The sequence below is a fragment of the Pseudoliparis swirei genome, chromosome 22 (genome assembly GCF_029220125.1).
Source record: "Pseudoliparis swirei isolate HS2019 ecotype Mariana Trench chromosome 22, NWPU_hadal_v1, whole genome shotgun sequence".
In the NCBI taxonomy this organism is placed as follows: domain Eukaryota; kingdom Metazoa; phylum Chordata; class Actinopteri; order Perciformes; family Liparidae; genus Pseudoliparis; species Pseudoliparis swirei.
This window is the reverse complement of record NC_079409.1, coordinates 5158957-5171132: the sequence shown is the minus strand read 5'-3', so window position 1 is coordinate 5171132 and position 12176 is coordinate 5158957. Positions and strand designations below refer to the sequence as shown.

At 43.6% G+C, this 12176-nt stretch overlaps 1 protein-coding gene across 1 annotated transcript in view; it reads right to left on the bottom strand.

The window, feature by feature from the left end:
* Positions 1-9430: 9430 nt before the first annotated feature.
* Positions 9431-12176, bottom strand: part of LOC130213217 (raftlin-like) — an 86892-nt gene continuing 84146 nt past the window's right edge. Inside the window, exons 9-11 of the mRNA XM_056444694.1 lie at positions 10532-10607; positions 9770-9931; positions 9431-9571 (exon numbers count right to left, since the gene is read on the bottom strand). Coding sequence (XP_056300669.1) covers positions 9431-9571; positions 9770-9931; positions 10532-10607 — 379 coding nt within the window. The remainder of the gene's footprint in view (positions 9572-9769; positions 9932-10531; positions 10608-12176) is intronic.

The following is a 12176-nucleotide window of genomic DNA, read 5'->3' as shown; positions in this document are numbered from 1 at the left end:
TTCCTTCTGTCCTACCTTCTGTCCTACCCTCTGTCCTTCCTTCCTTCCTTTCTTCGTTCATTCCTTTCTTCTGTCCTACCTTCTGTCCTTCCTTCCTTCCTTTCTTCGTTCGTTCCTTCCTTTCTTTCTTTCTTTTTCCCTTCATTCCTTCTGTCCTACCCTCTGTCCTTCCTTCCTTCCTTCCTTTCTTCGTTCGCTCCTTCCTTCGTTCCTTTCTTTCTTTCTTTTTCCCTTCCTTCCTTCTGTCCTTCCTTCCTTCCTTCCTTCCTTCCTCTTCAGGAAGAGTCAAACGACTGAGGTCAGAGTGCAGCAGCAGCCTTAGATGTATTTTATTATTATTATGGGTAAGAACATCTGATGTCTGAAGAGCCCCGCCCCCTCCTCGCCTCCCGTCTCATGGACCAATGAGCTCTCAGCGTCGTGGTGAGCGGCTGACGCTCACGTTTCCCAGAATTCCTCCCGGAACTCAGGTAATTAAGAAACGACCAGAGAGCGGATATTAATTAATTTACAGTCAAAGGCCTGACCGACGTTGATAAGACACACAGAGGCAGTTGTGTGAATTAATCCGCGGCTTGTTAATCAGCTCACACACATAGCGTGTGTGCGTGTGTGTGTAGGTGTGTGTGTGTGTGTGTGTACGTGTGTGTGTGTGGAGGCTGGGGAGGGGACTGGAGGACGTTATGTAACACGGCGGTAATGGTTTTCAGAAGACTTTAAAGTCGAGGCGACACACGGCGCTCTGATAGGCTAATGAACCCCTCTGATGACATCATCATCTCTGAAGTTCAGAGTGGAGTCGGATGCTCGAGGGCCCTCGATTGGTTCCGCTTTCAACTTTGAATTGTTAAACACATCTTTGAAATAATGCACTGGGAATCGAGAATATAGGCACTAAAAAAATACATTAAAAGATGGAGTCGGGGGGGTGATATATATATATATATATAGTCATTATGGAGTGTTGGAATATTATATTTATATATTTATATATGTGTATATATATTTATATTAATTTATTTATATATATATATACATGTATTTATATATATGTTTGTATACAGGACTGTCTCAGAAAATTAGAATATTGTGATAAAGTTCTTTATTTTCTGTAATGCAATTAAAAATTTATTAAATATTAAAAGAATAAAAGGCTTGCAATATTTCAGTTGATTTGTAATGAATCCAGAATGCATGACATTTTTGTTTTTTTAATTGCATTACAGAAAATAAAGAACTTTATCACAATATTCTAATTTTCTGAGATATATATATATATATATATATATAAATATATATATATATATATACAGGACTGTCTCAGAAAATTAGAATATTGTGATGAAGTTCTTTATTTTCTGTAATGCAATTCAAAAACAAAAATGTCATGCATTCTGGATTCATTACAAATCAATTGAAATATTGCAAGCCTTTTATTCTGATTTATTGCTGATTATGGCTTACAGCTTAAGAAAACTCAAATATCCTATCTCTAAATATTAGAATATCATGGAAGAGTATACTAGTAGGGTATTAAACAAATCACTTGAATTGTCTAATTAACTCGAAACACCTGCAAGGGTTTCCTGAGCCTTGACAAACACTCAGCTGTTATAAATCTTTTTTTTAACTTGGTCTGAGGAAATATTAAAATTTTATGAGATAGGATTTTAGAGTTTTCTTAAGCTGTAAGCCATAATCAGCAATATTAAAAGAATAAAAGGCTTGCAATATTTCAGTTGATTTGTAATGAATCCAGAATGCATGACATCTTTGTTTTTTTAATTGCATTACAGAAAATAAAGAACTTTATCACAATATTCTAATTTTCTGAGACAGTCCTGTATACTATATATATAGAGTATATATATAAATACTTTATACGAAATGTATATGTATGTATTCTATATCGTGATATATATATTATATATATATATATTATATACACTACCGTTCAAAAGTTTGGGGTCACTTAGAAATGTCATAATTTTTCAAAGAAAAGCACTGTTTTTTCAATAAAGATAACATTAATCAAAAATACACTCTATACATTGTTAATTTGGTAAATGACTATTCTAGGTGGAACCGTCTGGTTTCTAATGAAATATCTCCAGAGGTGTATAGAGGCCCATTTCCATCAACTATCACTCCAGTGTTCTAATGGTACATTGTGTTTGCTAATCGCCTTAGAAGACTAATGTCTGATTAGAAAACCCTTGTGCAATTATGTTAGCACAGCTGAAAACAGTTATGCTGGTGATATAAGCTATACAATTGGCCTTCCTTTGAGCTTGAAGTTTGAAGAACAAAATGAATACTTCAAATATTAATCATTATTTCTAACCTTGTCAATGTCTTGACTATATTTTCTATTCAATTTTCAATTCATTTGATAAATAAAAGTGAGTTTTCATGGAAGACACGAAATTGTCTGGATGACCCCAAACTTTTGAACAGTAGTGTATATATATTATATATATATGATACCTGTCAGACAGAAATAATATGATTTTTTAATAACCTTATTAAATTTCCACTACTTTGCTTTTATGTATATTTCCTTCTATGTTTCCCGTATGCACCACACACAACAACAAGGCACGTTCCTCATAATAACCTTATTATAATAAACAATCTGATTTCAATAACACATGCTCTTTGTGTACTTTTTTGTGTGTGTTTGTAATTTGACTTTTGCTTAACTGTTATTTATATATATATAGAGTACATAATAAAGCATTAAGTCCTTATAGGTCAACGTTAATATTCGTGTAGAATGTGTGTAGCTTTAAATACATTTACTTTACTGGCTAAGATACCCAAATCACACACACAACTACAACTACACACTTCAGAGGAGGACATGCACATCTATTGTGTTGCCTGGAGAAGCAGCAGTGTGTGTGTGTGTGTGTGTGTGTGTGTGTGTGTGTGTGTCTCCTTGAGATGCGTGTCTATTGGCTGCAGCAGCTGGGGAGCTCATGTTGTTTGTTTCCTTTATTCTACCGTTGGTGATGTAATATTTGTCCTACTCTCCTCGTCGTTGCGTCTCTCTGTTGGTTCTGGCCGAGCCGACGACGGGCGGCTTCAGAATAAACATTTAACATCAGTTGTGTGGAAATAGAATATATTGTTGTGTTTGGGCATTTTAGCTGACTTACTTTTTTATTCTTATCTGAATTTACTTTTTACTCCAGTACATTTTCATTAAAAGTGGGTTAGCTGTACTTTTATATAATATTCCAGTAGTTTTTACATCCCTTTATGTGTAAAACAGGCCGAGCTGGAGCTCCCCTGAAGGGGAATACATGGTAAACCTACTTCTGAAAACTTTTTCTATAAGCCCGAGGGCTTTAAGAAAAGTTGCAAATTGTCTCTCTGGAGGAGCTGAAACCTTGACTAACATTTTTTTATTTAATAAATTAAAGATGACGCACTAATGATAATGTTCTGTTAATTTGCGCAACACCGCCTTCGGCTGGCCACTAGGTGGCAGTGCAGCGTCAAGGGGAACTTGAACCTACATCTCACAATAATAGGGAGAAGGGAAAAAAAACACTTTACCACACACACACACACATTAGAGCGATTTCATATGTGTAATGAGCTCTGGGAACAATCCATTTCCGCGTTGAGACCCTGGCCCAGCCGTGTAGCTCCTCCCCCTTAGTGCTCCACAGAGGGCCAACACCTGCATTGAATCAACATTAGGCCCCGGCCCGCACGCTGTGATGACATCTTCTCGACCGCAATCACGAAAAAAACCCCCACATTTTCTCCAACTCTCCAGAGAAACTTCATTATACGAAGAAAAAAAAGAAGACGCATACTGCAGCCTCAGCAAGTTTTTGCAAGGACCCTCGAGGGCCACGCGTCCTCACGTCCATCCCGCAGCCTCGCGGCGATCCTGACCAGCTTAGCGGCCTCCAGAGCATCGACGCCTCCCGCCGTGGGCAGAATGGATGTGGGGGCCGCCGGTTTGAGTCCGAGGCGGAGCCCCCTCCCCGTAATGACCTTCAGCCCCCTCCCCGTAATGACCTTCAGCTCCCCCCGGGCTCGGCTCATGACTTACGGATCTCGCCGGCTGTGTCGACTCAACTGTAAATCTACGGCGTTCATGAAGCACCGAGGGGTCATTACCGTGGCTGCCGGCCTCGGCTTTTATGTGAAATGTCACATGGCGCCGGGGACACATTTGGGGGCAGAATGGCATTGTTTTGATAAACTGCGTCGTGTGTGTGAGCGTGGATAATAACTATAAAGTTGATGTATAATAAGGTCTCCGCTCAGTAATGGAGGTAATAACCAGATGGAGCAGATACAGAAAACTTAAAAACACAATATCTTCTCTGCTTCTTTTTGTGACTTCACAAGAACATCTCTGAGGTCTTTATCTCATCCGTCGTGTCTGCTGACTCTCTGAGCTCCGCTCCGTCTTCTCTTGATGTTTTATTTATGTTTGAGAGATGTTTGTAAGTTTACTGGACAAAAGGCTAAAAAGGAATTAAAAGATGTCTTTCTATCGTAGGAGTCCAATTATGGAACAACGTTAAAATGGATATAATGATCAACTTTCTTTTTGGTTTTCAAAAGGATTATTTTAAAAACAATTTTTGAGGGTTATGTGTGATTGAAACATATGTATGTGGATATATATTTGTTTTTATTTTCTTTATTATTTTTCTTTATTTTATATTAATTATCTGATTTATTTGATTATAATAATTTAGGATAGGAATATATCAGCATTTTTTGCTTCTACCTATCGCTTTTCAGTCTTTGTTTTGTATATTATATAGAATAATATTGTATTGCGACCCTAATGAGGATGAAGCGGTATTGATGATGGATGGATGGATGTATTGCAATGATTGACTGAATAAAATACACAACAATTTATAGTCTTATATAATCTCAGTCTGTATTTTGAATGTCTCGCTGTTAATGTCACTTTTTTCTAGTTTTATGCACAAATGTGTGTAATGAAAAAAATCATACTTGCAGAGGAAAGTACCACAAGGATATTTAGACTATACTGTTCAATTAAAGACAATTAACAATCAATTAAGAATAAAATTGAGTAATACACATCACCATACTTCTCTTTCATGAGTTGTCTTCTCATTATGAACTAATCAGACAGTATGATGCAGATTAAACGGACCCTTCTTCCTCTTTTTTTATTCATGTTTATTATCGTCTTCCAACTGGAAAATAAGAACAAAGTATAAACGAGTCAAATTTGGAGTTAAACTATAATTCCCTCCGCTGCTTTCAAAGCTGCGTTTAAAAATGTACAAAAAGAAGCGACGACACGTGTACACATTAAATATAAATCATTTTATAATATACAAATTGTACAGATGTCATGAACAATAGGAATGTGGACAGACTCGGGATAGCAAAAGATAAAAATGTTGTTCTCTCCTCCTGGATAGCAAACACACCGCTCCGCGAGTGACAACATCACATGATCAGAAGATGCTCGACATTCAAGCGGCCGAGAAAAAAACAACAAAAACATCAAACCAAAAACCCCTCAGAATACATTTCCCAGAGGCTGTGAGCGAAGCTGAAGTGACGACGTCATCCTATTGTGTCGCGTTCTGTCGTTTCTCCTCGTCGCCGCGGTTTTACTCGGAGACATTTACGCCGATAGAAGACGGGAACACTGTATATTCGCTTTTTTAAATTTCTTTTTTAATACGTTTTTGAGCTGCTGCACATGTATATTTAAATCTAACATTAGTGAAAGGTCTTCGTGGTTCAGCATCATTTAACTGATGAAGTGTGACATCCTGTCTTACGTGTTTGTCTTTTACCGGGAGACAAAAAAAAAATCACAATTACCCACAGTCCCTGAAGTATCCTCATGTCAGAGGTGAGACTGCAGCGCCACCAGCAGCCCTGATCGGGGAGGCCGAGGCCTTCAGGTGGGTCCTGTTTTTTTTCGGAGGTCTATAGATATGTCACCTCGCCACTTAATTTATTTAATATATATATATATATATTATGGGATATGATCCGTGTGTTTTCACAGGATGCCAGAGGGGAATAAACAGTCACACAGTTTCAGGAATACTGAGACAAATGTATGAAGCAGATGCAGTAGAGGACGGTTCAAATGTTTTTTTATCTCGCCGCTTAAAAGCTGATGACATCGATTTAGAATCTGACGAAAAACGAAAAGATTTAGTCCCCAAAAAAATATTCACGACGATCTCGTCGGCCGTGTCAAAAAAAAGGCGTCTTCAGGTATTGCCTTTTCGTAATTCATATTCGTCACGTCCTGACAAGCGAGTGAAACTGACAGCTGAGTCTCATACCCCCCCCCCCTCCCCCGCAGCAGCGCTGATGCAAGAGGGAGCCATCACATATTCCTTGAATACATTAAGTGCTGATTAAAGTTCACACGGCCGCGAGCTCCGAGCCGCCGAGAGAGAAGATGAAGTATAGAAGCCGACAAAAGCAAAACACGGCCAGCGGGGGGGGGGGGCCGTCGTCACGCGGCTTCACGTCCATCGCTCGACACCGCCGCGGTCGTTCGCCACACGCTCCTAACGAACTCCCGCGCGCAGCTGTGGCTGAAATCCACTCTGGCTCCGATGTGACCTTTTGACCTCGTCTGCCATTAAGCGATCGCGCCCCACGGGGTCCGGGCGGCGTGCGTTAGCGGGCTTGGAACCAACGACGGCCCCTCGGGAGGGAGCTCAGAAACTTCTTTTTTAGCGAGCTTCACTGGAGGCAACGATAAAAACTCTGGACTCGAAACAACGGAAACGTTCACAATAAGGATAATAAAAAAGAAAGGAAAAAAATCAATAAATCCTATTACCTTTATAGAGACCAATATCTTTTTTTTTACCCCCTCAGTCTGAATTCCAGTCATAAAACAGGGAGCAACAAAAAAAATACCGTAGCAGACCTTTCCCGTTCGACTATATAACAAACATATAACACTTAGACCACTGGCGCCTCTAGAGGGCGTTCCTAGAAAGCAGACCGTGGGGCGGTTACAGGATAGTAATAAGGCTAAGCTGGTCACAGTTTTTAATATTCTACTCTACACAAAATCACTTGCCATTTTACATTGAAAATCTCAGCGGCGGGTGGAGAGCTCATTCAGCATAATCCACCTGACTTGTGTGCGATTGAGGAGTTTCATCTCCCCGAACGAGACGTTTACTTTACCAAAGTATCTTAAAATAAAAGAACCACATCTTGACAAATGATACTCTGTGTGAAGCAGGACAGCAGGTAGTTTACGCTCTTGATTAACCGAAAGCTAACATTGTAATAAATAGGCTTTCTGGTATTATTTAGAATATATATGTATATATATATATATATTATGTATATATATATATATATATTATATATAAATAAACATATTTTTATATATAATATATATATCTATATATATATACAAATATATATATGTATAAAATATATACATTTTTATATATAAAATATATACTGTATATATATATGTGTTTTATATATAAAATATATATAAATATACATGTAAAATATATACACATATATACATATATGTTTTATATATAAAATATATATATATATAAATATACATATAAAATATATACATATATATTTATATATATATATATGTATATTTATATATATAAATATATTCATAAAATGTGTGTATATGTATATATATCTATATGTGTGTGTGTGTGTGCGCGTGTGTGTACATGCCATTTCTTTTTGCAAACTCCTGAGCACCAGTCTCCCTCCTCAGTGCCTCGTGACATCAGCGGTAAATCTGAAGGCGATGTGCTCGGCGCGTCGAGGTGTTTTCATGCCGTCAATACGTCCCCCGATAAGAGACCCGCATTATGAATGCATGACTCCTGACAGACGCCCCACCAACTGGAGCCATTAGCGGGCTAATGAGAGCTCCGCACCGGGGAAAAGGTCACCCCCCCCCCCCCCCCCTCACCATCACGCCCTCACATTTTCTTTTTAAACGGAAAGCTACACGATGCCATGAAAACAGCACATTATGACTCGGTTATTGTCAGAAATGATGTCGGGGGGGAAGAGGTGCTCAGAGATGGAGGTAAGATAACGGAGGAGGTCTCAGCGCGTCAGCGGCCGTTACTTTTTAAATGAGCCTCTTCATTTTCTTTTTATTCGACTCCCTTATCCTGTGCGGTTTCAGTCCCCCCCCCCCCCCACCACGAGCTTCAGGGTGTTTTGGGGGTCCCTGTAAACAACACGGCCCGGCGGTCACTCAGCCTCGTCACCCAGCTTCTGTTTTGTGGCCGTCGACTGGAAAAGTCATAAAAAAAGAAAAGAAAAATCAACCCCTGAATATGAATTATGCTCCCCCCCCCACTCCCCCCTCGCCCCCCCCCTCCTCAAGGCTGCACACATTCAGCTGAGTTCCACATCCTTATCTGACTCTCTGAATATGCAACACTCTGTATGCTCAGCAACACCAAAGAGTGATTATCGGCTGAGAGCTCAACGTAAACAATGACCTCCTCACCCGACTCTGGATTGCCTGTCGCATCGAACGCCCCCCCCCCCCCCCACACACACACAAACTTCCCCTCCGCACTGAGAAGGTGCCCGCCCCCCTCCTTTTTTAAAAATATTGTCGGTCACGATTCCGCCTCCTTGGATATTTGGACATCTTAATTGTGAATCGAGCTAACGGGGCTAACGGAAGAGGAGCGGAGCCGATAAACGAGCTGGTCGCCGTGGCGATTTCACGAGTTCAAAAGAAGACGGCGGTCAGGTCGTCGGTCGGGGGCTCGGACGGTTAAGATGTGGTACATGGGTGGGCTACTGTTTTTATTTATTTAAAAAAAAAATGTTTACACGTTAAGCCGGTTGGTGAGTCGGTTTATACCGAAGTGCAACGGTGCTAATACAAAATGGCCGCCGCTCTGCCCGTCCTGCCGAGCCGATTGCGACGAGAACGTCCGTTCCGCTCCTCCGCGTGCTACGCCCCCCGGACTGTCCTCAAGTGGAATTACGCACCACAGCTAAGCTAAGCTACGATAGCGTCCGCCATTTTGGTTCTCCGAGTCTCGGTTGCCGCTCTTTGGCTCTCGCCGGTGCCACCTTTTTAAAAACCGCTTGGCTCTCGCCTCCTAACACAAAGAGGGCGGCCCCCTCCTCGATGTCCCGCCCCGTGTTCCATCCTCCGTCCAGTGTCTCCACATTTAAACATCTTTTTTTTGGATATATACATTCAGTATGTGTGATTACTCACGAGGGCGGAGCTCGTCCCGGCGGCGGCGGTGGCGCCGGGTCGACCGTCTACGTGGGTCGGTTTGGGGGCGACGGGGAACCGGAGACCCTTTTAGATCTGGACCGGGGACCAGCTGTGGACCAGTTCCCTGGGAGGTCGGGTATCGGGGGGGAAATATCCGATCTCTCCTCGGACGGCGTGCGGCTACTCTTCCTTCTCTCGGCTCTCGGTCGTCGCCGCGGGCTTCGCACCCTCTGCCGCGATCTCCATGGCGACCGCCTCCCCGCCCGCCCCCTCGCCTTTCCCCTCCGCCCCGTCTCCGTTCTCTTTGGTCTCGCTCCGCGTCTCGACGGTCGCCGCCGCCACGATTCCCGAAGGCCCTCCTCCCTCCTCCTCGGCTCCGCCTCCCGCTCCTCCCTCCTCCTCGGCTCCGCCTCCCGCTCCTCCCTCCTCCTCCTCCTCCGCTCCCCGATCCTTCTCCTCGTCTTCCCCGCGCCGCGCCTCCCTCTCTCTCGCCGCCTCCTCGTCCGCCCTCCTCTCCCTCCTCCGCTCTTCCTCTCTCTCCGTCCTCTCTCTGCCGTCCAGAGCCTTGGGCTCGTCAGCGCCCTTCTCCGCCTTCGTCCTCTTCGTCTTCTTCTTGTTGTTCTTCGCCGCGTCTTTGAGGCAGTTCTTGTTGGACTTGCTTCGGGCCTTGAAGATCAAATTCTGAAACATTCAGGGTCGACATGTCGGTGGAACACTCTTGAAAACAAGAATCAGACTTAATTAGAAATGGGTCTGACATAGCACTGGGCTAACGAGCTCATTCAAATGAGTCTCGGAAACTGAGGCTCGGAGGCGGAGTTATCGGCGTCCTCCGGGTCTGAAGTCAGACCAGACCAACGGAGATTTAACGCAATATGTCGTCAATTACTTGAACAACTTCTGCAGGGACCCAGAGAGCTGATCTCGTTAGCGCGAGCGATTCCCCGAGTCGCCAGGCCTATTAAAGTTGTTGTTGTCGGCGGTTTAAATTCGGGGGTCACAGAAAGCGCCAACATGGATCCATTCCACGCGGTTACACAGCCTCAGAGGTCATCGCCGCTAGTCGGGGTCGCCGAGGACGCGACGAGGAGCTCCACGATATCTCAAACGGAGAGGAGTCCGGCGCTGTGTGTGTGTGTGTGTGTGTGTGTGTGTGTGTTTGGCAATTTAGAGCAAAAACAGCTGTGGAATTGGAGGTGGCTAAAGGTGATGTTGGCCGTGGCTAAATGCTGGGCATGCGAGTATAGACGTCAGCCGAGAGACACGGGGAGCGACGGGTACCTTGGATTCCCTCTTCTTCCGGCCCAAGACGAGTCTCTGCAGGAACACGATCTGTTTGGTGGAGAGACTTCCGTCACTAGAGGGAGAGCGAGAGAGAGAGAAAGAGAGAGAGAGAGGGAGAGAGAGAGAGGGAGAGAGAGGGAAAGGGAGAGAGAGAGAAAGAGAGAGAGAGAGGGAAAGAGAGGGAGGGAAAGAGAGAGAGAGAGATATGTAAATGTTGGCACTTCAATACATGTATTCTTTCGAATTAAAAAACTGTTCATGGCGCTCTCATTTATTTCTATGTGATTTAAACATAAAATAATTTCCCCCACTTGCTCCTTTTTCAATTTTTTTTCCAACATTTCTGAACCCAAAGCCACAGATTCTTCGCTCGGATAGAAAAGCGCGGCGGCGCTCTGGAGATAAACGAGCGCGATTCATTAAATCCCGAGATAACTCTCTCCGCCCGGCCGCCGCTCGGGCTGCGCGCTCTTATCTCGACGGTTCAAGGATAAAGGCTCGCGGCCCGATCTCTACACGGCTGTCATCCATCACCCCCCCCCCCCCCCCACACACACACACACACACACACACACACACACACACACACACACATGTTTGAGTCTCGCAAGTCAACCGATATTTTCACACGCAAGGTTACAGATTTATTTTTTCATCTTCAACTTCTCCGAACACGGCGTCACGTCTCCTTCCCTCAACTCCCCGACCGGGATCCTCTCGCAGGGAAAATGCAGATTAATTTCCTCCCGTGTGTGTGGCTTCCTCGTCTTCGTCGACTCTCGTTCTCCACGTGCTCTCTCTCCCCTCTCTCTCTCCTCTCTCTCTCTCCTCTCTCTCTCTCTCTCCTCTCTCTCTCTCTCTCTCTCTCTCTCTCTCTCTCTCTCCTCTCTCTCTCTCTCCTCTCTCTCCTCTCTCTCTCTCCTCTCTCTCTCTCCGACCAGCTGCCTTTGGCTTTACTTCCACAGGTCGGCGTTCATCTCCCCGTGACGGACTCAACGCTGACACTTTTATTGTTTGCTTTTGCTTTATCCCTTCTATTTATCTGGTGCTGTTATTGGCTTATACAAAAAAAAAAAGCAGCTCTATCTGACACAAGTTCAACAACATACACACACACACACACACACACACACACACACACACACACACACACACACACACACACACACACACATGGAGGTTCGACAGGAATTCTTTTCCCAGCAAAAAAAGAAGAAGTCCCGGCCCATTAAGCCAGAGAGAAGTGGACGGCTGAGAACGATGACGGGCCTTTACCGGACCGTCCCTCGGCTGTCGGCGCCGGCCGCTATGTTATAACTCGAAGCGCGGGGACCCGTGTCTCTGGACGGGTGGAGGCTCCTGATGGAGGCTCCTGATGGAGGCTCCTGATGGAGGCCCCATATTTAAGGGGAAATAGTCACTCACTGCCCACCTCGCTGTAAACTGACACTTGAAAAATCGAAATAAAAAACACCTGCGGAAATTAAATGCTCCACTCCAACCAGGAGAGATGTTTACATATTTTTTGGGGGGTGGTAATTTTTTCTCCACTGACTGAAATCCAGGAGCATTTAAAATAAATTGGTGGCACTTTTTGAAACTTGTGAAATAACATTTAACACTTCTTCAAAAATAATAAATA